This window comes from Notechis scutatus, chromosome 3 (genome assembly GCF_049901735.1).
Source record: "Notechis scutatus isolate UNSWTSFEM ecotype Mainland chromosome 3, rNotScu1.2, whole genome shotgun sequence".
In the NCBI taxonomy this organism is placed as follows: Eukaryota; Metazoa; Chordata; class Lepidosauria; order Squamata; family Elapidae; genus Notechis; species Notechis scutatus.
This window is the reverse complement of record NC_142011.1, coordinates 54,229,247-54,257,198: the sequence shown is the minus strand read 5'-3', so window position 1 is coordinate 54,257,198 and position 27,952 is coordinate 54,229,247. Positions and strand designations below refer to the sequence as shown.

At 40.8% G+C, this 27,952-nt stretch overlaps 1 protein-coding gene and 1 long non-coding RNA gene across 5 annotated transcripts; one reads left to right on the top strand and one right to left on the bottom strand.

Annotated features, from left to right (window-relative positions):
- The first annotated feature begins 15 nt into the window (after nt 1–15).
- On the top strand, nt 16–3,244 carry LOC148131191 (uncharacterized). 2 transcript variants are annotated; one of them, XR_015748546.1, is made up of 3 exons: nt 16–132; nt 959–1,030; nt 3,109–3,244. It is a non-coding gene; the product is annotated as an uncharacterized LOC148131191 (long non-coding RNA). The 2 variants fall into 2 exon arrangements; XR_015748547.1 differs by having other exon boundaries at nt 129–498.
- ATXN7L2 (ataxin 7 like 2) lies at nt 3,156–27,802 on the bottom strand. 3 transcript variants are annotated; one of them, XM_026677885.2, is made up of 11 exons: nt 27,619–27,802; nt 24,243–24,311; nt 21,288–21,392; nt 18,548–18,752; nt 16,741–17,036; nt 15,321–15,403; nt 11,703–11,953; nt 11,403–11,595; nt 9,742–9,863; nt 7,299–8,163; nt 3,156–3,290 (listed from the first exon to the last, which is right to left on the bottom strand). In XM_026677885.2, the coding sequence occupies exons 1-11, from the start codon at nt 27,800–27,802 to the stop codon at nt 3,276–3,278; spliced, it is 2,388 nt and encodes a 795-aa protein (XP_026533670.2). In that variant the 3' UTR covers nt 3,156–3,275. The 3 variants fall into 3 exon arrangements, with proteins under 3 accessions (XP_026533670.2, XP_087816084.1, XP_087816085.1); XM_087959958.1 differs by having other exon boundaries at nt 7,299–8,160; nt 27,619–27,796; XM_087959959.1 differs by lacking the exon at nt 21,288–21,392 and having other exon boundaries at nt 27,619–27,796.
- Between the last annotated feature and the right edge of the window lie 150 nt (nt 27,803–27,952).

Below are 27,952 nucleotides of genomic sequence, written 5' to 3'. Positions count from 1 at the left end.
CCGGCGTTTATATTCGAAAGGAAGGGCTGGGTGTGGTTTGCACTTTGCAGCCGGCTGCTACGCACAAGCACCTGTTGGGCGGGACGTCGCCCGGGAGAAAAGGCTAGGTGGGGGCTTCCCGGGCGAGGCCAGGTGAGAGATGCTGCTGGGCAGCTTTCGTTGCATTCCGCTTCCAGTCTCTTCTTACGGGACGACCCACAAAGCGTCTTGCCGCCTTTTTAAGGATACGCGTGGTTTGTTTGGAAATGACCAGGCCCGAGTAATCTTGCGGCCCTAATGTGTGGAGAAATGATCGAGAACGAGGGAGGAAACTGGAACGCAATGCCCGCTATCGCCTCACCCAGGCTAATTCTCAGGATTCACTTGCCCAGGGGTCTCCAACTTTGGCAACTATAAGACCTGTGGACTTTGCTGGGAGTTGAAGTCCACAAAGTCTTAAAGTTGCCAAGGTTGGAGACCCCTGCAGTTGCCCCTAGTTAAGCCTACTTACTGAGATCGGTAAGTTACAAGTGTCATGTCGGGCTAAAATAGGATGAGTTGGTTTGAGTTGCACCTGGTGTTTAAAATACATTGAAGAGGGCAAGTGTCAATCAGATGACTCGTAAACTATCACCTTCAGGTAGTTCTCGACCTACCACATTTCATTTGGTGACTGTTGGAAGTTACAATAGCACTGACTTTATATGACAATTTTTTCACATTTATGACTATTGTAGCATTCCTGTGGTCACAGGAACTGACTCATTTGCCATGGTTGCAGTGTCCTGGGGTCATGTGATCACTGTGCAACCTTCTGACAAGCAACGTCAATGGGGAAACCAGATTTACTTAACAACCAATTTGCTAATTTAACAACTGCATTGATTCACTTAACAGTGGCAAGAAAGGTTGTAAAATGGGGCATTGCTCACTTAACAAATATCTCACTTAGCTACAGAAATTTTCATTTCAATTGCAGTTATAAGTCAAGGACTACCTGTATAGCGCAATAACATTCCATGAATCCAGCCTACCATGACTTGGAGTTAAGGTGAGCATCATTCTCTCTTTAATATAATCAATTCTAACATCTCCTCTCTTCACTTTTTAAGGAAGATGTTGCAGATTCCAAGAATTGGGATTTTTCTGGAGTTTCTTACACGATACTTCTAAATGTCAGTTTCATAATTTTCCAGGGTATGAGGTCAACCTCCAGTTGTATATCTATATATTTTCTTCTCTTCCCTCAACTTCATGATATGGATAAAGGTACATGGAAAGCATCCATCTGTATTCTTCCTGCTGTTCTGAAAACACTAGGTTACTTCTCTGTGTCTGAGAAGCAGTGAAGCAGCAGGGTGTACTGAAAAGATCAGTTCTGCCATTACAAATGACCAAGTGAGGCTTATCTAACTTTTTACTCTGAAATTCAGTGAAACAAGACAGAACTCACATTATCGGTTAAACGGCCATTTGTATATACTACTGCATAATAATTATGTATACTCAGCGTTTCTGGGTTCTATTCCTTCAAGTCACACTGCCAACACTATCAGGTACTTTCCACAACTTCTGAAAACAGGTAATTTCTTGCTCCTGAAATTTAGCATCTCTGTTCACCCATCTTTCTCTACGAATGCCAGTTGCCTCATCTCTTAATCAGAGATCTTTGCTGATATTTAAGCTGTCTTCAGTATCTAGAACTTTAAGCAGTAAACAAATGCTCCTTTAAACCTGGGCTTCTCAGGCTCAAACCCCAATTAATTAATTAAAGTTTGATAAGATATTCGTTCCTCAAATTCTTAACATGTTTTCTGCAGCTCAAGAATTGGACATAGAGTGAAAAATATCTTGTTGCTGGGTTAAGCCATTGTCACTGTAATGTTTTAATCCAGCTCTCTTGTTGCTAAGCTACAGCTATGCATAAAAAAGAAGTATTGGTTTTCCTTTGGCAAATAATGTACATTACTCTAGAGCAGTGGCCCCCAACCTTTTGGGGCATCAGGGACAGGTTCCGTGGAAAGAGATTTTTCTGCGGACCGGAGAGAGCGTGTGCTGCCTGCATCCCACAGGTGGGTCTTTGCTTATTTGTGCAGCCTGGTTTCTGTCATCCCGTGGAACGGGAGTTGGGGACCCTTAGAGTCTAGACATCCAGAGCCACTGAAACCTCTATATTTTTCAAACCAGCCTCCTTCCAGATGTGCTGAACCACAACTTCTATGGTGCTGGTTAAATTTATTGCTAACGTTCAATAAGGGGACCTAGCTGGGGAAACCTGGAGTAGAAAGTGGGCTGATAGCAGAATTGCCATAGAAAAACACTAAAACAAGCATTTGGTTTTAATTTGCACAAAAACAATTCTTGTGTGTTTATGTATTTGGTGGAGAATAAACAATTTCCATGGCTATTGCCTGAAATGTGCACACTCATCCCTGTCCTCCAGCTCTGGTTTTTGTTTTCATCTTCAAGATTTGATCCAATAACCTTTTTTAACATTAGAGAAGGAGCAAAGGCAAACCTGCCTTCTTCTCATCTTAAAATTTTCAAACCAAGAATAGAGATGAAAATGGTTCTTTCAGTCATTCTATCTATTCTTGCACTGATACAGCAATCGTGTATATCAGGGGTGTCAAACTCGGGATGACACATTGTCATCACGTGAAGTATCACAACTTTTTCCCTTTTTGCTAAACTGGGGGTGGGTGTGGCCAGCACATGATGCATCTGGCCCACAGGCTGCAAGTTTGATACCCCTGGTGTATATGCTATACTAGAAACATGGTTTTTGTTCTGCTTTAAAAGCAAATAGTACTTAGAAGCAAAGAGAGAGGGAAGCTGGGTCAAGGTACAATTAGAAACAGAGAGAGAAAAGGATGATCAAAGTACAGCAAGAAAATGGGCATTTGCCAATGCAATTATTATTTGCCAAGTTGTACTAAGTTGTACTTGACACACGCAGGAAGATGGCAAAATATTAATATCTCCTGTAATCCTAATTATTGTATGAGATCCCTGCTTCTGTACCGCTCTGGTCATTATATAGTTGGGAAGGGGATTCTGCATTTTTGTCAGTGTCCTTTGATTCAGTTTCTTTCCCTTCTCCTTTCAGTTATTTATTTATCTATCTAGGCAAAACCACCACAACACCAAAAAAGAACAATCACAGTCTTCAGGTATTTTAGAACATTTTTTTCTTTAAAAAAATACTATAAAGTTATAAAAAGCAGAGACTTCGGATTGGATCCATGGACAGAGTTCTCACACTGCTGGCTTCTGCAGAACACAGGCACTTGCTGTTAATGTGCTTTTGACTGTCAAGAGAAGAAAGAAGAGAGCGTCAATGCAAAATATGGCAGTTCATGTCATCCCAACCACAGAAAATGTATCTGTTGTGGCTAGTGTGTAGCCAGTGCTGCTTTGAAATGACTAAAGGACATGCAGCTATACTTATTAATAACCTTTCATAAAACTTAAATGGATTTGGTATATGTTATCATAGCACCATGTAGACAAGGATATTTAGCTGAAAAAAGTTTGATCAGGTTTCAAATAAACATGGTCCCCATTCTACTCTCTGCAGCAAGTGCATAAATTGGACTATAGTATAGTAAGGAATTGCTCCCTTACTGTCCATAATTATAGGCTCATAGTAATTCAGAGTGACACAAAAACCTCACATTGTACTCCAGCAAGCAGTCAGTTATTTCCACATAGTTCCTCCATGTGACTGCAAAAACATTTGAAAGATTTTTCCAGTCCACTTTGCTTAAACAAGGGGACTTAAACTGAATGGGAGGAACGTGTTGAACATATAAGAAATTCTGAGAGTAGAGAGATGTGGTCAATTGAAATATAGTAAGGAGTGGGCCTGGAGAGCTGGGCAGATGTTCTTCTGATTTATATACACTGAACCTCCAAGTCACTAGTGGCTGGAATCCCACTCGGAGAACATCCGTAGCTATCACAGCAACTGCAGCTTAATTTTTCAGGAACAAAGTTTTAAAATGAAATCTCTACTGGATTTAGTTTATATTTCCATGAGAAATGAAATAAACTAACTCAAAGCAGAAAGAAACTTCCTGAGTTGGCAACGGGGAACTGTTTTAGCACAACACACTATAACTACAGTTGGTGGCACAATATATTTAATAAATATATAATTCAGCATTTGGGAACTTTGGCTGGTGGTACCAGATTATATGATCCTCAAATCGGCAATAAGGAATATGCAGATCATTCTTATTTTAAACTGAATACCATCATTTCCTCAAATCAGTTATCTGAAGGTAAGCTTAATCTAAGTACCATTTCAAAATTCCTATATCTGTTTAGCCTTTCATAAAAAGTTTTAGAAGCAGATTTTTTTTCGTTCTTAGTGGGAGAAGCAAGCATAATTTTGCTCACACTTTGCCATTAAACCACCAATATTAGCTGAACTCAGATATCTTGAATGCTCAGCTGTCTTTCTCCCAAAAGGAAACTTACAGCTCTTTGAGTTGCAGAAAACAGAGGTGTGCCTGGCACAAACAGAAACATACAAAAGGGCTACTGATCATTATCTGGGGTTTCATTCCCCATTCCACTCAGCTCATTTTAAGATAAGTTTAACAATTTGCAAAATTGCACTAACATCTATCAGTGTGTCCAGAGGCTTGATTTCAACAAGTTATTATGAGATATGAATTATACTGGAGTCAGAAATGTAGTCTTTAAATTAAAGGTTCATTTCTAATGTATTGTGTGGTCTCTTTTCTTCAGTTATGTTTCCAGGAAAATGTATAATTTGATATCCTTGATCAAAACCTGACTATTCCAATATATTTGACTAAATATATTTACGTCCCTTCCAAGAGCTCTTAGCTGGCATTTTGCTGGCACCCATTCCTCAGGATGACAGCAACTAAACAGAAGAATATTCTACTTGTGAATTGCTCCTTGTGCAGCTTTTATGGTCAAGCAATCCTGTTAGGAAACAGAACTGGATCTTTAGCACATGTTGAAGTCTGCATATAACTGAAGAGCAGAATAAGAAAAGTGGGAGTGCTTGTTTCACATATCACAGCCCAGGTTTATTCTAACCATGGTTATTGAACACACAATGCCAAGCCATAAACTGTTTTATAAATAACTAAGAATGAACCAGAACTAAAGCACACTAAAACTTGGTATACACAATCTACATAGACTTCTGTAAAGCCTTTGATTCAGTGGTACACGACAAACTACTCTAAAAATAAAATCCTATGGTATCTCTGGACAACTGAATAACTGGATAGAAGCATTCCTGTCAAACAGACAACAAATGGTCAAAATCGGGAGCGTCCTATCAAATCCAGTACCTGTCAATAGTGGTGTTCCCCAAGGCAGTGTTCTAGGACCAACTCTCTTCATACTCTACATAAACGACCTCTGTGATCATATTAAGAGCAATTGCGTTCTCTTCGCTGATGACGTAAAGCTGTTCAATACCACAGACAATACTGCTACCCTTCAAAAAGATCTTGACTATGTATCCGAATGGTCAAACAAATGGCAACTTCAAATCTCAACAAATAAATGCTCTGTCTTACATATTGGCAAAAAAATCAGAAAATAAAATACAAGCTGAATAGTCAAGATCTTGTTGATGACCCAAGCTCTGTAAAGGACCTTGGAATACTCACCTCTAATGATCTAAGTGCTAGAGCACACTGCAACTACATAGCCAAAAAGGCATTAAGAGTTGTTAACCTAATCCTACGTAGCTTTTTCTCTGGTAATATCACACTACTAACCAGAGCATACAAAACATTGCTAGACCAATACTCGAATACAGTTCATCAGTCTGGAATCCACACTACGTATCTGATATTAGCACAATTGAGAAAGTCCAGAAATATTTCACAAGAAGAGTTCTCCACTCCTCTACTCGCTGTAGAATACCTTATGCCACCAGACTTGAAATTCTAGAACTAGAAAACCTTGAATTACGCCGTCTTCGGTCTGACTTAAGCATGGTATACAAAATCATACATTGCAATGTCCTACCTGTCAATGAATACTTCAGCTTCAACCATAACAACACAAGAGCACACAATAGATACAAACTCAAAGTAAACCGCACCAAACTTGATTGCAGGAAATACGACTTCAGCAATAGAGTGGTCAATGTCTGGAATACTCTACCCGACTCTGTAGTTTCTTCCCCAAACCCCAAAAACTTTAACCTTAGACTGTCTACTATTGACCTCACCCCTTTCCTAAGAGGTCTGTAGGGGCGTGCATAAAGCGCACCAACGTGCCTACCGTCCCTGTCCTATTGTTTCTCCTATTCTTTTATTTTTCTTATATGTAACCATTTCATGTATTCACAACTATGTATACATTTATACTTATTATCTTGTAAACAATTGACAAATCAAATAAATAAATAAATAAATAAATAAATAAATTTGGGATTTCAGCCATTATGTCTCTGTGTTCTATTCTTCAAACTTGTGCAGAAGTAAAACACAGTTTCATGTGGCTTGAAAGCTAATATTCCAGGTATTTGCCACAGCAGCCTTCCTCTGTATTTACTATTTAAAATAAATAGCCCTCCTGAGAATTTGATAAGAAATAGATTTCACCAGCAATCAAATTAGTTTCCATGATCATTTGACTTTTCAGTAATTGTAAACTGACTTATTCTAACAATTTTGCTGAATTTTTTTTAAATTTTAAAAAAGCACTATTCAAAATATTTGCTATTTGAGTGGTACAGAAATTTAAAAAATACTTCAACAATAACAAAAATGAAATTGCTTAAAAACCCTATTCTTACCACGAGAAAATAAAAATACACACTTATCTGCCCCGTGTCCTTATTTTTCAAAAATATTGATCATTTCATGGTTCACTTGGTTAATTTACTAAATAAAAGTTACAACAGTAATAAAAAATACAGACTTGAAATGGTGATCATTCATTGGTGTTCAGTTTTGGTGCATTATTTTTCAAATATGTAATGATGAAGGAATCATTCTACCAAGAAGATAGGCGGCTCATAAATTTAATAAATAAATATATATAAACATACCTAAGAAAATACCATATTCTAATACTTTAAATAGCACTACAGCAGAAATGTGATGGTATGTGGTGCTATCCACTTCAATATTGGTTTTATTTGTTTTGGAGTGTTATACCTGTTAACCTGTTTATGAAGAAGTCAGCCATTGTAATAGCAGAATGCAGACTTTGCAAACAAATTTGATGAAGGCAAAAGAATGCCAGTACAGCTCTTCCAAGGTGGAAGAAAATTCAGCCATACACTTACAACGTCCAAGACAGGAGCTTACCTTCATTGTGTTCTGCTTTTCCTCAAAGGAGACAACTGGCTTCTTCCTTCTGATTGAGCCACCCAAATCAGATGAGGAACAAGAAGGCATGGATGAGGACAAATGCTTAGTCTTCACTGGCCTACAGTAGGTGGCTGAATTCTTGCGCCTCTTGGCTTCTTCATCTGAGATGCAATTGGTCAGCAGTGTTTTTGGACCATTCAATGTGGAGCTTTGGTTCTCCAGTGATGAGGCCTTGACAGGCATGTGGCTAGGTGCCCTGCAATCCAGATGGTTGACCCTCTTGACCCTGGCCCCTGAAGAGACTGTCCCATTGAGGGAAAGGTTGGAGGAAGTCACCACAGATGGCTTGGCCTTGGCAGATGAATGGGACACCTGGCAGCCAATTGCTTTGTTCTTGCCCAGATCAAGGAAACAAGTTTGTTTATAAGGTGGGCTAGCAGAGACACTGGGAGATTGTTTGCGCTTCCGAGCTAAGGCTTCTGGCTCCACGTTACCAGCCATCTCCTTGGCTTTGGAGGACTTGCTGGCCTTGTTTGAAGGCAACTTGCTGAATGATGGTGATGGGGTATTGGCTGGGAGTGGAGAGGTGATGGATTGGCTTCCACCCATGCAGTCTGGCTGGCTACAGGCAGCTGCAGCATGGGGTGAACCAGCTGCATAGTTCACACTATGGTGGTTACGGCTGTCCCTGGATGCCATGGTCACTGAAGTTGCCCAGGATACAGAGGTCCTGCTTGGGGTACTGTGGGGAAGGCTGCAAACCAGGGAGGAATTGTAATTTGGGGATGTATTGGATGTAGAGAAGCCCAAAAGCATTGGAGACGATGTAGAAACTGGATGATCAGCAGCTGGAGGAATCCTTCTGGGTGGGTGAAAGCAAGAAAACAAGAGTTAAGAAACAAAGCTTGTTTAACAGACCAGCTTTCAATTACTCTGCCTAGTTATTAATACTGAATCATAGAATCTTAGGGTTGGAACCTTGGTGGTCTTCTAGCCGAATCCCCCGCTTAAGGAAGGGGTCTTTATTCTATCCTGGACGAACAAAACATCTTTATTATTTCTTTGTTGCCTTTTTCTTTCTTTTTTTTTCTTTTTTTCATTATGCTTTGTTTTTTTTCCATACAGTATTTCCAAATTATACAGGATCTCTGTTCTCCTTCAGATTCAAAACTTTCTCCTTCTTTCTTTTTGCCTCTATTTGCTGTCAAATTCAAAGGTCTTTACAAGAAGGATGCCTGGAAAAATCTTCTCCATCGTCTTGCAACCTCTTCCCCTGCTAGGCTTAACTCATTGTTCAGATAAGTTTTCTCCCTGTGAAGGATATACCATCAAACTCGGTAATCCAGTGCCATCTACTGGAGAATCCCCCCCCAAAAAAAAAAACAACCAGCAGAGACTTAACAAATATTTCTACAGGCACTGACTTAGAGGGACTGATGACGAAGCAGAGGGAAAAAACATGTGACCACCTCCTATCAAACACGTGTATGATGTGTAAAGGTGAGCCTACCTATTGGAACACAAGAAATATTGAACGGACCCCTGTTTGTTTCCAAGGATCCAGATATCCTTTTATATTCTCAGATGCCATTTCTGTCAAAGAGATACAAAACTGTACAATACAACAATTCCAATCTTGCTTGGGATGAAAATGAAAAACTCTCTTCAAACATGACAACTCTCTCAAGTTTTCACAAATTTGACAGAGTGTGAAACTGTCATTCTGCATGAATGATGAATGGCTTGTGGAACAACATTCTATATGAAAATGCACCAAGATTCTGTTGTTGCTTGGGCTTTTTTTTGATAGCACTAGGTAAAGATAATTTCTCAGCTTTTGAACAATTGTTTTGGCTGCCTTTTAATCTTTGCAGCATTTTACCATTGCTATTTTTTAAATTTTATTCTTTCTTTGTTACAGATTGTTAAGGGGTTTTGTTCTGGTTTTTTTTTAACCAACCTATTTCATTGTAACTGTTATATGTCTTTAAGCCATAACTAGGTAGAAAAAAATAGTAATTTTAAAAAGAAATGAACAAGTAGATATAATTGAATTTTCAGGAATAAGGAGGGTCTGTGCTGTTTTTACATTTTCCCCATTTTTTCTTCTTCTTGTGCATTACAGTCTCTAAATATTTCTAGTGTTTGATAGATGCTGCTAAATCTTGTTTAAGAATACAAATTTATTAATTCAATTTTATGTCAGTCCTCAGGGTCTGTTAAGGTGAGATACAAACTATGTAAATAAATAAATCAGGATTTGTTTTAAGAAATATGCAAGATGATATCATGACTTAAGACTGACTTCTTATATATGAAAGGCATCGTAATTCTCTTCCACTGCATGCCATGCCCAAATTCATGTATATGACTGTGCAAAGGCAGAAGCACATTCCAATTATTTCTCCAATTTGTTTGGCACTGTCCTAGGGTAACTTACTTCCACATGTGCGAGCTAAGATGTCTCTCCAGCATGGAACTGAGTGCAGAGCAGAACCGATCCAATCGTCGACTGAACACATAACAACCTGGGCTCATCAATCTGCTTCCAAAAGTGCAGAACTGTTGTGGTGGGGGAGGATTAACGGAAGGATCGAAGTGTTAGAAACTCACAATCGTGCAAAGAGCACCCTCTCAAATTCTACAGTGACAAATAGTAGACCCACTTTATATCAAGAAAGTTATTCATTCTATCCTCTATTTCTTCAGCTAATGAGAAAGGGAGACTAAGTCACCTTTATTGTCTTAATTCCTATGAACAATTAATTTTGTGTGGATTCAACCCACATTTCATTAGTACAGGTAGACTTACGACCACAACTGAGCTCAACATTTCTGTTGCTAAGTGAGACATGTGTTGTGTGAATTTTACCCCATTTTACAACTCTTTCTTGCCTCTGTTGTTAAATGAATTTCTGCAATCGATAAATTAGTCACCCGGTTGTTAAGTGAATCTGGCTTCCCCATTGACTTTGCTCGTCAGAATGTCGCAAAAGGGGATCACACGACCTTGGGACACAGCCATGGTCATAAGTATGAACCAGTTGTCAAGCATTTGAACTTTGATCACATGATCATGGGGATGCTGGAAAGGTCGTAACTCTGAAAAACGGCCCCAAAGTCACTTTTTTCAGTGCCGTTGTATGCTTGAACAGTCACTAAACCCACTGTTGTAAGTTGAGGACTATCTGTAGAGCAGAGAAGCTTTGCATTTGTTAACCCCAATATTCAAGATCTAGTTGACTGAATTAAAGGAACTGTTAATCTCAAAGCCAAGAGGACTTCCTTTTCTTTGAAGAGTTACTTCTTGCCCTTCAAAACACTAGCCTAGGTAGACTAAGGGCTTGACATATTGATTTAATTTACACATCATGCTAAGCATTATTGAACAAGCATAATGTCTGGATTTAGAGATCACCTTAAGCCCATGATGGCGAACCTATGGCACACGTGCCACAAGTGGCACGCAGAGCCATTTGTGCTGGCATGCCAGCTGCAGGCAAACTTACCTCACTGCGTATGCACGCGCCTCACAGCTAAAAAAATTTGGGTTGGTTTGAGGCCTTTTTTGGCCTCCCAGAGGCTTGGAAAAAGCCTTTGCAAGGCTTCTCAGCCTGAATTATAGGTCCGTTTTGTCACTTCCTGTAATACCGAATTTGTCCTGAAAAGCCTTGGAGAGGCTTTTTCCAAGCCTCTGGGAGGCCGAAAAAGGCCTCAAACCAGCCAAAAAATCAGCTGTGAGGCACAGTGCAGGTAAGGGGGGTGGGGGTGGGGAATTGTGCGTGCATGTGCAGGAGGCGTGGGGAGGGGGTGCACATTGCATTCTGGGTGCTGGCACACAAGTGCGTGCGCACTGGTGCATGCGCAAGTTTTGGCACAGGAGCCCAAAAAGATTAGCCACCACTGCCTTAAGCCAAAAAACAAACACATCACATTATGACTTAAGAGTGACATGTGAACCCAGGCATCGGAAGACCATCCCACAGCTTCACAAGCACTCCATTCTCCTAGGGCTCCACTTTTAACATCTGCCAAGTATTTCCCATCAAAGCCCCACAGCAACAAAGGAAAGAGCAGGGCGGGTCTCGCTCGGTCCCTTACTGCCTGGGGATGGGGTCGTCGTGTTGCATAACGGCAATCTAACTTGTGGGAATCATCTGCGGCCTCCTCCTCACTCTCCTCGCTTGTCACCCGCCCCGTGCTCTTCGATGCCGGGAAACGGTAGAGACGGTTGTCAATTTCGCTAGAAGATACAGGCACGTCATCAGGGTCACTCTCGGAGGAAACCCCAGACCTGAAAGCAGCAGAAAGAAGATAAGAGCTGTGCTTCCTGAGAATTGAATTTTCAGAAAGTATGGCGGATACCACCATATCTGCTCCCTCATCTCAACTGTGTGTTACCTGGAAAGTGCACAGTGGGAATATGGTTGCTTCGTGTGACAAGAAGAAGTAGAAACATTGGTCAGAACCAAAGAAGTCTGTGACATGGAAGAGAAGTCCTGCAACAGCCGTTCAGTAGCTATGTCTTTCCTCACCGGACTTTTATCTTTGGGACACTCGCCCTTCTTGGTGCTGGCCTTCAGTTCAGCCACTAACACATCAAAGTCCTTTGTTCGGCCTTGCACCTCTCGACGCTGATGTACAGAATGGATCTGGAACAAAGGCAAGATCAGATAAGTTAGATTTATCAGCTGGCAGGTAGAAAAGCAAGCTCAGAGAGAGGATATGATGACAGGCCATTGTCAAATAAGGAACACCCCACATAAACCCCCATGAATGGTACAATCTTATGAAAAGAGTGTGTGACATTTCTCTAATGCAGGGGTCTCCAACTTTGGCCACTTTAAGACTTGTGGACTTCAGCAAAGCTGGCTGAGGAATTCTGGGAGTTGAAGTCCACAAGTCTTAAAGTGGCCAAGGTTGGAGACCCCTGCTTCTAGTGAACATTTTAACAAGTCTCTGAGAGACTGGCACTGAAGCAGAAGTTATGGTTAGAAAAGCATTATTGATATGGGAGTAGACAATCTTTTCTTGGGGCGAGGACCACATCTGACCTGTTACTTGGCTCCCAGGAGATCATACTCCAGGGATTGGTTGAAACTGGAATCAAAACCAAGACGAAGCCAAATTTAATGTGATTCAATTTAAACATTAACTGCCCCGTACGTTTAATAATTTTCCATTTCTGTCACATTAGACATGAGACTTCAGTAGCATATTTTGGAAGAGTTCTTAACCTGAATCCAAGACTTGCTGGGAATGCATGTGACTTCTGACAGATACTAAATTAAACAAGATTTGTTAAAAGGTTTTGCTGGGAAAAAAAATCCTCTGGTTTATTGTTACAAAGCAGAGAAAAATTGATAACATACAGTTGCATATACTGTAATATTATTCACAAAGAGACTTCACCAAAGTTATGTTAAGGAGATATATTAATTGTACCTGTTACATGTTTGTTTTTTGTTATGTTATGTTATTTTGTGTTGTGTTTTGCTTTGCTTTGCTATGTTATGTTACGTTGTGTTGTGTTAGGAATAAGCAACAGTTTAAGACAAAGAAATTGTGAACTAAGAAAAATATAACTAAACATATACATAACAAAATCGAATAAAAGGAGAACATTTGTAGCTTGGGGTTGACATGAGGGATCCTTGGTGCCCTCTGAGCTTCCTTGTTTTCTTGCAGACGTTTCATTACCCATACTAGGTAACTTCATCAGTGCTAATAAGGAGTGCAGTTTCCTGTTAGTTTATATTCTAGTAGCTTGTCCTGTCAGTGTTAGTGGGGGTGAACTTAAGAGATTCTTTGGCAGTATTTTGCTTGGGGTATTGTTTACTTGATTGTTGGTCTGATGTTAACCTTGGAGTTAATCAATGCTGACCTGGGTACTGATTATTGGTGGAGACGAGCTTCGGTCTTTTTGTTCCTTTTTGGGCTGGGACTGGGTGATAGTCTCTTTTACATAGTCCAGAGGAGAATCGGTAGCGGGAATTTTGAGTAGTTCAGAGAACTGGCAAATACCTCTGACTGGCCCTGCCCCAATCTATTCTCTGCCTCCTGAGTCCCAGCTGATTGGCTGGGTCTTCTTTTGTTGCGCTGCACAGGAGAATGGAGCTGGAAAGCAGGTTAGTGGGATGGGGAGGGAATGGGATTTTGCAGTAACCTTCCCCTGCCATGCCCACCAAGCCACGTCCACAGAACCGGTAGTAAAAAAATTTGAATCCCACCACTGACATAGTCTATAGATGTTGTTAATGTTTATATGTCTATTGATGGATGATTTGTCAGAGTGCCAGGCTTCTAGAAATTCCCTGGCATTTTTGGACTTGGCTTGGTCTAGGATGGTCATGTTATCAACCAAAGAAGCTCTAAAACCACCTCCACCAACACTGACAGGACAAGCCACTGGAATATAAACTGAAGCAAACTGCACTCCTTACTAGAACTGATGCCGTTACCTAGTATGGGTAATGAAACATCTGCAAGAAAAGAAGCAAGATCAGAGAGCACCAAGGACCCCTCATACACATATATAGTTTATACTAATAACACATCTCCCTGTCTTTCTATCATTGCAAACATCTTTCCTTCCGCCATATCCATATACCATCTATACACAGTTTTGATCTATTAACATTCTCACCATTTTTTTTTTGAGGCTCTTTTCCAGCCAGAACTTTCTTAGTTTTCCCCCTTCGTCTGAATCTATTTGCTCTTCCTTCATGTATTATTTGCAATTCAATCTCCCTTCATTCTATCTAAGTGAACAAGCCACCACAGTGCATATGTTTTGGACTGGTTACTAACTTTCATATTTATTTCAAACTCAGCATGCATTCATTTTCAACTCTGTTGTGTTCTCGTTTCATCCTATGCCCTTCTTAAACACCCTTTCTTATATCTTTCTCCTGACATATCTAACACTCATTTTCATATAACCGATCAAGTAGAAGCATGTTTTTATTCCCAGCCATCTTCACTTCTTTCAACAAGCATTCATTCCTCGCACAGAATACACAGCACCCACCATATTTCTATCATTATTTAGACATCTTAAAATTTCTCAATCCATTTCCCCATCTTTAATAAACATCCTACCAAGGTCACAAATCCATCTACTTCCTCTAGTTCCCCCCTCCCCCAATTTATGTATACCTTAAAATCATTCACTCCATTTCCTTGTCAAACATAATTGCGACATTCACACTGCTCCCTGCATCATACACTCTAACATTCACTGCAAATTATTCTGTTCTCAGTTAACACAGCATCATCTGCATACAAAAACGCATGTATATTCATGCGCCCAAACTAACACTCCTCTAATGTCATTGCAAGCATTCCTTATAAATTTATTCCTAAATGCATTAAGCAACCCAGAGAAGTCCTGTATCCTTCCTTACCTTCCAGTTATTGTTGAATCATTCTCCGAGCATAATATTTATTTTGACACATGTTTTGTTTCCATCATATACCTTTCTTATCACCATGATAAACAATCTTCTACTCCATATTTTCACAAAAAAATATTGAACGAATATCCACATTCATTCAAGCTGATTCACTTTATCATATATTTTCTCTAAATCAGTAATTGCAGTCCAAATACCACAACTACTGCACACAGTCAAAGCATGTCTGCATCAACACTGCATGCACATACAGAGTGGAAGGGCTTTGATCCCATGGTTGAAACCATCATTTTGATTTTATTTTATTTTTAATTTCCCATATGAACATCCCCTGCTGGCACTCCAATGAGATTTCCCAAGGAAGACACAATAGCACCTATACAAAGACACATCTCAATGTGCAAACGAAGAAATTATTTGCACGGAGATGCAAGACCACTTGCTAAAGATCCCCAGGCCAGACTGCCATTAAAAACAAAGGAGGACGGGCTCTAGAAAAGAAGAAACCTATCCTTTCAATAAGTATGAGAGTGGCAGTCATACCATGCACTTCTCATCTCCCCAATCACTGCAGGAAGCAGGCTCACACTGCACAGCGTCTTACCTTGCAGGTCAGTAACCGAGTGCAAACTTTCTTGGTTTCAGGATTCACCACACCACACTGGCGGTTTAAGTCACATTCTTTCCCTGTGGGAACAAATACAGAATTAGATGCCAAAGAGTCACATTTCTGCAGGTCCAATGACATGTCACCCCCTCCCAATGACCCAATTCCGTTTGATTTATTAAGGCAGCCCCCTTATTGAAAACGTACTACTGGTAGTCCTCAACTTACAACCACAATTGAGCCCAACATGTCTGTTGCTTAGTGAGAAAGGTGTTAACTAAGTTTTGTCCCATTTTGCCACAGTTGTTAAATGAATCCCTGCGGCTCTTAAGTGAATTTGGCTTCTCCACTGACTTTGCTTGGGGCAAAAGGTTGCAAAAGCTGATCCCATGACCCTGGAACACGGCAACCGTCATGCACGTGAGTCAGTGGCCAAGGGTCTGAATTGTGATCACGTGACATGGGGATGCTGCAATAGTTGTAAGTGTGAAAAGCAGTCATCAGTCACTTTTTCGGTGCCACTGTAATTGTGAATTGTAACTAAATGAACTGTTGTAAGTCAAGGACTGCCTGTATTTAAAAAAACAACAACAACCATTATTCACTTTTTGCTGTCAGAGCTGCATCAAATACAATTCTTTATGCAAATGAATGGCATGTCTCATTTTTGATGTGTATATTTATTTTCTTGCTGATCTTTGTTTTATTTTATGGACCAGCCTACATGGAATCATATCTTTTGGGTAGACATTGAGGTGACATCCTATTTGTCTTGGCCCAGAATTGTGATCATGTGGCATTAACTGAAAAGAGAGATCCTTTGGGAGTTGGGGAACTTCTTCTAGCTGCTAAGTAGCTTAGATTGCATATCCTCCAGGTAATCCTGTAATCCCCAGTGCTTAAAAATGAGATGATACATGCAGGATTTCCCTCCCTTCCCATCCACTCAGGTACCTTTGGGACAAATGGTTAACCTCATGGAATTAAACTGGACAAACTGGTTTTGCACAGTAGGTACACTGGTTTTGCAAAAATTCCAAAGTGGTTATGACACACACCCTTTTTCTTTTGACAAAGGATGAAGTGAGCAAGATGATAAATACACATGGAAAGAGGCATCTAAGCTGGCATCTTAGAAGCCCGGTTCTCTTTCTTCATGATTACTAAGGAAGCAACCCTAGAACTCTCTTTCAACTTCGCCCTAGGACCTCGGTAGCAACCCCTTCTTCCTTACAGATGAAATGAGGAATGGATGTATGGGAAATGTTTGCTTAGGAAATACAGCTACCAAACCAAGTTTCATTTTTACAATACCACTCATTAAAAAGACCCTATGATGTCATCATTCCTGATGGTTTAACTATTTATTACATTGCCTCTAGCCAAAAGATTACACAATGAGAAAGGCAAGACTCACGAGATATTTTCTTCAGAGATTTTACAACACCCGATTCTTTCTCACTCAGACTAGGAGCATTCTCCAGTTTCCTGTTCAAGGTATCAACCGTTATTACAGAGGTGCTGCCAGCTTTGACTGATGTCAGTTCTTTCGTTGACGCCAATAAGGAAGGTTTGCCTAGAGCCTCTTTTGAGTTACCCGAAGTCTGTTTGGGAATGGCAGTGTCAGAAAGCAGAGTGGGAGCCTTGATTCCATCTCCATCGGACTTTGGAAAGCTGGAGATCTTCTCTAGGTTCACTACAGGCACAAACAAGCTGGAGGACAAAAGAGCACACGTTTTGGTGTTGATGTCATATGCAATCACCTGAATTATATTTCATCTAAATTCCCAAAGAAACCTGGAGGCCTTGTAAAAGACCCTCATGATGGTTGGAGTTCCATATCAGCAAACTCTTGCAGCAGCTTCATTCACCAAGTAACCTTCCTCATGTATTAGCATTGTATTTATGGATTTTAAAAAGACGCATGTAATCACTGCATGAGAAGGCATGCAGGAGAAAGTAGAAGAAATAAAGACAGGAAAATAGGGCTCAGCTTCCACAGATGGTAAAACAAGAGTCTGTAAATGTTGGGAGTACCAACACTGATAACTTCACACATAATCCCAGCACCTAGCAACACAGTCTTCTAATTTACTCTCAGCCATCAAAAGACCAAGCCAAGAAAACAATTTTAGAACATTTGCCATCATACTTCATCTTTTAGTAAATACACTCTGTTTTAAATACACTAAATAAACATTTGCTATCACAGCTCACCTGTTAGTAAATATGCTCCATTTCAGTAAATACACTCTGAAACCAAAATGGGGTCATCTTAACCCAAAGGAGCAATCATATTTTCTCACCGGACTTCCCCCCCCAAAAAATCCAAACACTGTTATCTGGCTAATGGAATTCAACCTTAATCATTAAATAAATGAACAAGCTTCCATCTATACTGCAGAAAACGGATTATTGTTTTGACCATACATTTTTAACTGCTGCATACTAGCTTTTTTCATGTTATATTTCCATTAGCATTTGTAATTAAATAAATAAAATTAATTACTTAATAGAAAGAAATCACAGAAGTATCAAAATGGCACAAAGGGAATACATAATATTCCTTTTTCGCATAATTAATATATGGGTTTATTTATTGCTCTGATTGCTTCTGGAATTGCAATCCACTATAAAAGAAGAAAGTTAAAAAATTAAAAAATAAAGTCCATGTTTTAAAAATCATCTTTTTCTGGAACGATCTGTAGCAAATGGGACCATAAATGTGAATCAAACTAAGAGTGTGCAAAACCTTTTTATTTGATCATTTCAATCTCAGAACATCCTAATCAGGTGGGAAACAGTTGTTTCAAGTGCAAAATAAGTTTTTTTGAGCACTTCAGAAGAGTTTCACACTCAAAGCAGTGTTGTTCTAAGCATCAAGAGTTCACAATCACTAGAACAGAAATCTTCAAAGAAAAAAAAATCTTCTCTTATGTTTGCATGAAATATAAACCTTAGAGAACAAGAATATGCATGAACCATAGAAGTGCTTGCAGATTCCCTGTGTCACCTCAGGAAATATTGTAAGTTCATTCCTTCATTTTCTATAGCTGTAGGGCTCAATTTTTATAACTATCCTGAAGGAGATTGTTTCTCTCTTTCTTACCACACTTCAACCAACACAAAGCTAGGATTGTTTTCTCCAAAGTATGCCTGATCTGAGATTGTCTCAAAGAGAATGGTTGGATTTATCACTCACAAAGAACCCTAGACCCTCTTACCATAGGTTGTCCTTTGGCATCTTGTCCGTCTTCTCTGGTACATGCTGCGTTTGATTAAAAAAGCTCTGGGATTTTTCCCTCCATGATTTGGTGGATCCATGGCTGCCACCAACAATGGGTCGCCCATTGACTGCATGGCACTTCTGCAAATTGGATGAAGGTTGCACCCGACCACAGAGTTTGCTGAGAGGTCCATGACGTCTCTCTATGTGGGAATAACAATGCTGTTAGCCAGAAAGCTTAGTTAGCCAGTGAAGGAGCCTGCAAGGTAGCATTCAGATTGCAAATCGCAGCTCTGCCTTGGGTAAGTAGTGGGATAGGTACAACAGTAAGCCAGGGCCTTTTAAAAGCATATTTTCCATAATTAGCCCCTGTTCTTCTACTACAAATATGTTATGATTCCCAATCTCTTTCATCAGCCATTAAAAAAACATTGTTCTCCTCCTAAAGCTACTTGGGGATAAAAATAATGCAAACAGCGTAAAAAAATTATACTAGGTACTTTAGCCTGATCACTTACCTCCCAGTCTAAACTAAATCCATGGATCAAAACAGGTCAACTAAGTCAGAGAGAGCTTTATGCAATTCTGTATTTCATTCCAGTCAAAAATCATTCAATAGTTTTCACTGCAAAATTCTGGATCTTCCCTTTTCTCATCTACTCACCACCACACCTGCAAACTTGATTTTATAAGTATATACAATACTGCCAGAGGAAAGACCTGTTATTAAATTTGAACTTTCACCCAGAACCTTAGAACTAAAGTACACGACAGCATCTAGAACTAAGTCCCCAAATTCAGAAGCACATTTGTACAGCTCTCCAGTTTACCAAATCACATTTAAAGTCTCTTCCTTTTCCTCTTTGCTACTACTACAAGTCACTTCTAATCTTGATTTCTGATTATTACATCGTTAAATCCACACAGTTTTCCTGGCATTTTTTTTCCAGAAGAGAGTTACCATTGCTTCTTTCTCCAGGGCTGAAAGAGAATGATAACCCCAAGGTTACCCAGCTAGCTTCATCCTAAGGCAGGAGGACTAGAATTCACGGTCTCCCGGTTTTTAGTCTGGTGCTTTTAACTACTGCACCAGGTTGGCTCTTTTTGCTGGCAACCCTCAAAGTGCATCTTTTCAAATTTGTCCCGTATAGTTTTGACAGAGCTGTGACACAGAAAAGAGGTTATTCTCTCTCTTGCCTGTTTGTTAGGGAACTGTACTCAGTAACTGTACATAGCCCACTACCAAGATACAACCATGGGTCTCAGAAGCCAAACATCATACTGTTTTCTTTGTGTGGCTGCCACTAGCAACATATACAGGATTATTCTATCCCTCTAGGCACAATTCATAAAGCCTAGGAGCATGTTGGTGAACCTACGCCACGCGTGCTGGGAGTGGCATGCAGAGCCATTTCCCCCAGCACAAGAGAGGTCACCCGGAAAAGCCCCACTGTGCATGTGCACACGCCGCCGCCCGACAGCTGATTGTCAGGTATCTGGTGCGCATGCACGGGGGCGGAGGGGGGTGCGTGGGAGATGTGTGCGCATGCGCAGGGATGTGCTGTGCGTGAGGGGGGTCGTGCGTGCATGAGCAGGTGTGGGGGGGGGGGGCAGCACGCATTGCCTTCTGGGCATGCGCAAGTGAGCGCATGCACAATTATTGGCACGGGAGCCGAAAAAGGTTAGCCACCGCTGGTCTAGGGTATAAATACATAACAGAAATAAAAATGGTATATTTCTTCCATCATATAATTTGAAGGGATATATGTGGTTGTGCACTGAAACACTGAGCAGGCCCAACCTATCTTGCTTCAGCAAGGATTCTGCATCATGTGACTTCTGCTCACATTCTGGATACTTCTGTCATTCCATTCACCCATTTGCCTCTTATTTGCCAACAGGCTAAAATACAACTTGCCAAATTGCCAAAGGGCTTCAAATTTAGACCCTTCGCTTGGCTTGCTCCAACTCAGAACAGATTTTGGTAGTGAGCAAAGAGATTTTGAAAATCCTCATGAAATAACTACTTCCTCTCATCTCCCTCCAGGCAACAGTCCAGCTCTGGATAAAGGTAGAAATTTGAGATGAAGGTAAATAATTAACAGATGTTTGCTAAATGCAATTTCTTACCTTTAATTTCCTTAGCTGAATGTTGAGATCACAAAAGGAAAAACAGCTAAAAAAATGGCCAAACATAATTTTATCTCTAAAAGTTAGAATTTGGTAGGAAGCAGCTATACCAGCTGGGAAGGAGAAGAGCTATAATGCCACTTGCAAAGCATTGGACAGAAAAGGGTCGGCCAGATGTACAACTCAAGCAAGGCAATATTCTAGCAAATAGTGTCTTCTGCCTTTAAAAGGATGGTTCTGTTAGATGCACATAATTATTCATATATCTCTCATACATATATTGCAGAAGTTATGCAGACATGCAGCTTTGGCCATTTTCTAGCTGCCTCCCAATCTTGGGGTGTAAGTAGCAAACTGTCATCTTGGGAATGACCCTATCATGATCAGAACGTATCCTTTGTTTCTTGACTACTACCTTACCAGCAGTCTCCTTGCTCACTGAGAAGCAATCCTAGGGAAGAGGAGCTTCCCTAATTTGTAGAAAGGAAACAAAAAAAGAGGGCCTTTTTGGCACCACCATCATCACCTCAGCCCCCAGGTAGCACTACTCCCAAGCAATTCCTGAGAGACTATAAACATTCAATTGGCATGTTGGCTGCCTAGCTTACCGCAGTGCTTCTGAAAGGCTTGAGGTTTGACCACTTGGCCACAGTGGTTACACACCACCAGGTAGAACTCATCATGAGCCGGGCAATGACCAAAGATAGACATGTCTGAAAGGACAAGAGATGCAAGCGATGAGAGCACACTCAGGGAAAAGCACACTCATGTCACCCTGTCCATTTTGCAGCCTAAGAAACACTTAAGCAAACCTACGAGCAAAAGGATAAGCCCAGCCTATCTTGAAAGCACAGATTAAGTCAGGAGAACCTGGGACTCTCTGTGTGCAGCTGAGCTACAACTATTAACACCCCACAGCACTGAGCTCACCGGGGAAGCTGTAAGAAGTGGCAATTCAGCAACACCTGGAAAACCACAGAATCTCTCCCTCTCCCTCTCTCTCTCTCTCTCTCTCTCTCTCTCTCTCTTGGCTTAAAAGAATAGAGAGTGAGACACACAGCTGAGAAGAAGTTGTATTTTTGTCACAATTATTTCATACACTACTAGCATTTCCTGGATTCTTTGTATGAGTGCAAGATGGAACAGCCAGTGCTTGCAAGGTACATTGTTCAGTTACAATCAGTGGTTGTTTATATCAAGTCAGGCCATTGGTCCAGCTAGCCAAATGCTCTTTACTGTAACTGGCTAGTCGTCTCACAACAGCAGGAGTTGCAAGAGCTGAATAGCAAGCCTATACTCTGTTACTTAGCAAAAGAAGCACCTAGTTCTTACTGGAAAGGCTACACCAGGGCTGTCAAACTTGCAGCCCGCAGGCTGGGTGCGTCACGCACTGGCCATGCCCACACCCAGTTTAGCAAAGGGGAAAAAAGTCAAGATACGTCACGTGATGATGTCGTGACGATGCGAGTTTGACACCCCTGGGCTACATAATCAGGAGCTTAAAGTGATATTCCCTAACTCATCACCCCTCAGTTTTGACTACAATTCTTATGATATCCTGATAATACCAGCCAATGATAATGGGACTTGAAAGCAAATGTATGTGGAGGGCATTGGGTTGAAAAAAGACAGGTCTAATGCTGGACTAAACTAGGCATTCCAGTCGGCATGCAATTATTTTGTATGTTATTCGGTTGATATTTTTGCAAGTGGCTATTCTATTTAGAAAACTGCCACTGAGTGATGTGGCCTCCAGAGCTAGTCTGGAGATTGCCTCTCCCTGCTAATGTGGCTGCACATGTTAAAACAAAAAAAAAAAGGTGACAGAACAAATGGCTATCATCCGGCAAAGGGGGTTCTCACATGCTGTCCTAGGCTCTGTAACGTTGGCAGCAAGCAGCCCCACCTCCTAGCACAGCTGGGGTAGCAGAAATGGAAAACAAAGAGTCACAGACAGGCTAGAAAGCAGTGAAAAGACCCAGGGCAGCAGGGCAGGAAAGAGAGGAAAGCTGCCAAAGAGGGGAGGGAGGGACAAGGCCCAACTAATTGCAGACTATCCAAGGGCTTGGCTGGTTCAAAGTGATTGCAAAAGTCAGACAAAAGCACCGCAGAGGTTCATCTGAACATTCTGGCTTGGGTGTCCAGTGTAATTCACATTTCCAAAGGTCTGCTAGAGGAACAGAAGGGGCTGCAGGAAGAGTTTGGGGTATGAACAATCTGATCTGGAAAAAATGATTTCAGTTCCTGATGTCATTGCTGATGTCAATGTTCTTACCTCCTAGCAGGACTTCCATCTGCATCTGTAGCCTTCTCTACTCTAATAAAGAACAGGACTCCTTTAGAAACACATGTGTACACAGACACACAAAATAGAGGAAGCTGTCTAATAGAGGAAGTTTTCTAACTATTGATAGTAACAGAGACTGGACTTGAATGAGTTGGACTTGATTTTATCTATTCCAGCATGGGTTCTAGCATAGTTTTTATTTAATAGCATTTATTTGGAATGCTCTGGTTAAAATATTGATGGACAAGGTATGATTGGCATTTGAGGTCAGAAAAGAACAGTCTGAGAACATATTGGGTCCCTCCCTGCAGCCTTGACTCATTTGCATGAGTCATCTGGAATCTCTATAAAAGTCTATTTAACTTCGTTTTAAGAAATGCTCGAGATCATATAATATGAATATGAGGGAAACTATGGACAAATAATCTTTAGGCAAAAATGGTGGGAAGTCAGCGGCTTTTGCTTGGGGCTCATGCAACTTCATCTTATTAGAAATCATAGAGATGAAACCATCACAAAAGAGACTTTGAAACTAAAAAAACAAAAAACCCTGGCCATAGAATCTGAATAGTTTCTGTTATCTCAAATCTCTGGAAAGGTCATATTAATTGTTTGGTCAATAGAAGGTCTGCAGAGGCAAGATGGGAAGATTCAAGACAAAAATCTACAAACCGATATCAAGGAAGACATATCTTCAATACTACAGTATATTGATTTCCTAATAAATTGTAGGAATTATTCCTCCTTTTTATCCTAAGTTATGCCATAATTAGGAAAAATCCATCATTTTTTAAATGGGCAAAACATCAACCCTCTCTGAAATACAAGAATATAATCATGGAACAGGATACTTTTGCCACTGCTGCCATCCATGATGTGTCAAAGCATTTGCACAGGATTTATTCTATGCATTCCAACTCTTCCCTTCCCCACAAATCTTGTGTCATGGAGAAATTAGAGTTGGTTGTCATAATGCAGCAAACCCTATTGTGGCTGTCACTCAAAGTTATGGACATGTTACTGCTCCATGGGCAAGCAAAAACCACAGCCTTCTCTTTGCAGAATTGAGACGTCTGTATAGGCTAAGTTAAGGATCACCTGCTGTGTGAAAATGCAGTAATTACCATTCCAGACACTGGAGTATACAATACTTATAGCAATATTCATCCATTTCTTTTTACAGAGCATTTACAAATGCAGAAGATTTGATTTTGACCTTTGTAGAGCAAAGGTTTCTACAATGCATGTTTCACCAGAGAGTTTGATGTCTTCATACCTTCTTTAATGAGGGTCATTGCATCAATCTTCTTTCTCCCATTCCTACTGTTTTCTTCCAGATCGGACACTAGACAAATTTTAAAAACAATTGTTTCCATCAGGCCAAAATTAAAGCTACTTAAGATACATTATCTATCAATGCTAAGAAAATGGCATCCAGATACATTAAAATGGATACTTTCTAACCCCTTAAAGCTCAACTCAAAGCATGCTCTATTAGAATTATAGTATAGTAAAGTTATATAGTATAGTATAGTATAGTATAGTATAGTATAGTATAGTATAGTATAGTATAGTATAGTATAGTATAGTATATATAGTAAAGCTTACTAGAGTATGTATGGTTATGCAGGTAGGTTGAATAGGCTTACAACATATTTCAAGACAAATAAGTAGCAAGAAGAACTTTCATCTCATTTACACATCACACCTTCTCAAACTTGCTATGTAGCACTCTGCTACATTACATTATGTCCTAGTATTGTACTGAAGAGATCCATCTGCAAGCAGATAAACACTATGTCTCTATTACACTTGCGGTTCAATAGATTTTTTTAATTAATCCTCTCCCCTTCAAAAATATATGAAATTGATTTCTTGATGAAAATTATTACATTTGTATGCCACCTTGCCTCCAATTGAGCTTGAGCAGAGGACTGTGCAAAGGTTGTCTTTTTTTTTTTTTTACCTTCGTAACAACCCTATGCAAAAGGTAACGCTGGTTTGCCCAAGGTCACCCTGAGCTTTACCAAAGATAAGGAGTTAATTTAACAACAGCAATAATCTTAGCAGTTCTTAAAGTTGCCAAGACAATAAGGGTTCCTAAGAATCGCCTCTGCTAATACAGCAGATGTTCTTCAGCTTCTGCGAGCTTATAGTAGTGGACTTGCTGAATCTCAGACTTCACTGCCTGCTGTTTCAGCAGAATTGCTCTGCCAATCTGTATAAATCAAGAGGTGTGTGGAAGACAGTGACAAGCATACCCATGGAGGCTTTGAAATTATAACAAGGTGGCCATAGGATAAGAACATGATTTGATCAACTCCTGTGGTAAGACTTCATTTGAAAATCCTTTTCTTTTTCATTTAGCTTTCAAATAGCCATCACCCACCAGTATTCAACAAGCACGTATATAAAATAAATATGACTATGAAAGAGATATGCTTGTATCACATGAAACAATAATACGTGTATCTGATCTATGCACTTTTTAGGATCAGTAGCTCTATTCTCCTAGCAGTCAAACCTAGCTTCAAAAAACAGATGTCTTAAGATGGGCTTCAAAATGGAATCCCCAAATTTCAAGGTAAATAAATGCTGCTGGATTTTAGCTCATGGAATCAAAATTTGGCTGATGCTAAATTACAGTGGTATCATGTTGTAAATCAGAATATTATGGTTTTATTACAGTGGAAACATTTTTCTCACACCACTGTGCCTGTAGTTGACCTAATAAGGTGGTGTCATATCCGGTTTCCACATGTATATGAGAAATGAAATAAATGAATTTAGAATTAATATTTCTTCTACTACTTTCCATCTGGGAACTTCTTTGCACTTATAGAGACATTCATGAAATGCCCACAGGTGTCCAGCAACGCAGGTCAAAATCAAAGGTGTGACTTCAAATTAGTAATGTGAATGTGTCACAGAGATGGTCATCAGGACCAGACTTCTGATTTTAACCAAGATCTAATACTCTGTATCTAATAGATTTTACTCCACCTGATGCATTCACAAGACAAGATGTACCTGTTAAAATGCATCAATTGCTTCAGCATCAAAACAGAAGAAAATTATTCATAGGATTGGGGCAAAAGGTGGATGCTAAATAAGTATTAGCACTTCGATGGACAGCTGTGAGCAAGGGAAATTTATAACTTGCTTCTAAATCCCTGAAAATATAGGAGCCATTATGCCAACTCTCTGCTGGATCTGGAAGTAGATCAGGAATTATACAAGGGCACTAACTCTTATCAAGATAATGGAGGGGGAAGGGAGAAGGCTCCAATGTAAAAAACATCACCAGGGACAGCTCCACAAGATTCTCACCGCCCCTTCTGGAGTCTGCTGTCAGGTTGCACTTGAGAAAGTCAAAGAGACTAAAGGCAATGCTCCCAAATGATTCCAAGGACAAAAATCACCAGAGGCCAAGACATCCCACCCACCATGTTAATATACTTTCAACCTGCCCCTCTAACAAGGGAGAGCGAGCAGAGCAAAGGACACAACAGAATGAAGGAGGAGGAGCATAGAGACACTGAATCGGGACGTCAGGGATCCGGTTGGTGAGAGAGGAAAGGCAAAGGGAAGGAAATTCTAGTGGATGATAATTTAGTGGCCAAGTCAACAGAGCAAAAGAAGCTTGCTAGTGTACTGTAGAAGATAGAAGGAAGGTGCAAGGAATGCGAAACAGATGGATGGGCGGGGACCAGTTTCAGTGGCCAAGGCAAAGATCTGAATAAAATGGAATAACTTGGGAGAGGAGGAAATCCAGAGAAGCAGCACTGCTGGAGGTAAAGCCAACACAGATTTCTGAAAACACTTTAAAAGAACTGGTTGAGAAGCGGCCATACGGGGATTTAAAGAATAAAATCAATGCAAAATATTAGCTGGCTGAATTTAAGGAGCAAATTTGAACATTTAGTGAAAAAAACAAACAGCAAGTCTAGAATGACCCAAGTGAGAATTCAAGAACAGCAAGGTATTTTGTGGCTTGTAAGCGCCACAGGAGCATATCAGAGCATGGGAGGCTATTTTGGAGAAAGTAGAAAAAGTGGTAGCAAAAGAATCAGAGGAAAGAATTCTCAAACGAACCGGGAAAAATTAAAGCAGGGCTCAAAGATCCTAGTGTGAATTTACATAGTTTCATACATAACTGGGGACTCAAAAACCAGTAAAGATCCAAAGTCGGGCGGGGGGGAATCCTGTGAATAGAGCATAACTACAGTAGCCCCATGTCAGGCGGGATCAAAGCAAAGGACAGAGCCACCTAACCTAACACTGTGGTATGTGTGGAAACTAAGGGGAACAAAGATTCTGATCGGCCCCAAGATGATCACAGCACGTCCTCCAATTACATCAGGCTCGACAGTGGGATCCATGCTAGGAATTCGGGAGATTTCGGGAAACCTGGTTTTACAAAAAGAAGCATTTATCAAGCAAGAACTTCCACGGCGCTAGGACCCGGCGGCTCCTTTGTTTAGGGCGGGCGAAGGGAGGGAGGGAGAGAGAGAGGGAGGGAGGGAGGAAGCTCGGCGGCGGCGGCGGCGGCGGCAGAAGCAGAAACGGCGACTGAGAAGTGTCCCCCCTGCTTCCCCCACCCCGCCGCTCCTCGCTGCCTAAAGGTTAATTAGCGGGATAGGCGCGCTCACCTGTCTCGGTAGTAGGCGGCCCAACTCTCTCCACCCAAGCACTCCAGCTCTGCCCCGCGAAGTCATCGAGATTCGGCAGCCGCCGATCCACAGCAGCCATTGCTACTGCTGCTACTACCGCCGCGCGTCCACGCACCGCCATCACCGCACGAGAACGCGCAGCCCTCCCCGCCGGCGGCGGCATCTTGCGCATGTGCGCCTTGCTCCTTGCACCACGGGAAATGTAGTTCCCGAGCTCATGGCGCTTTTCCTCTGCGCATGCCAAGAAAAGCGATAAAAAAAACGAGAGGGACATGTTCATTTATCCTTTCCACAGTTGTCCGTCCACCTCCGC

Excerpts from the sequence above, each read along its gene's own strand:
- ATXN7L2 (XM_026677885.2), bottom strand. The coding sequence starts at position 27,802 with ATGCCGCCGCCGGCGGGGAGGGCTGCGCGTTCTCGTGCGGTGATGGCG. Across the intron at positions 24,312-27,618 it reads GCCGCCTACTACCGAGACAG|TGTCCGATCTGGAAGAAAAC; the intron begins GTGAGCGCGCCT and ends AAATTTGTCTAG. Across the intron at positions 18,753-21,287 it reads AGCCTTTCAGAAGCACTGCG|AGAGACGTCATGGACCTCTC; the intron begins GTAAGCTAGGCA and ends ATTCCCACATAG.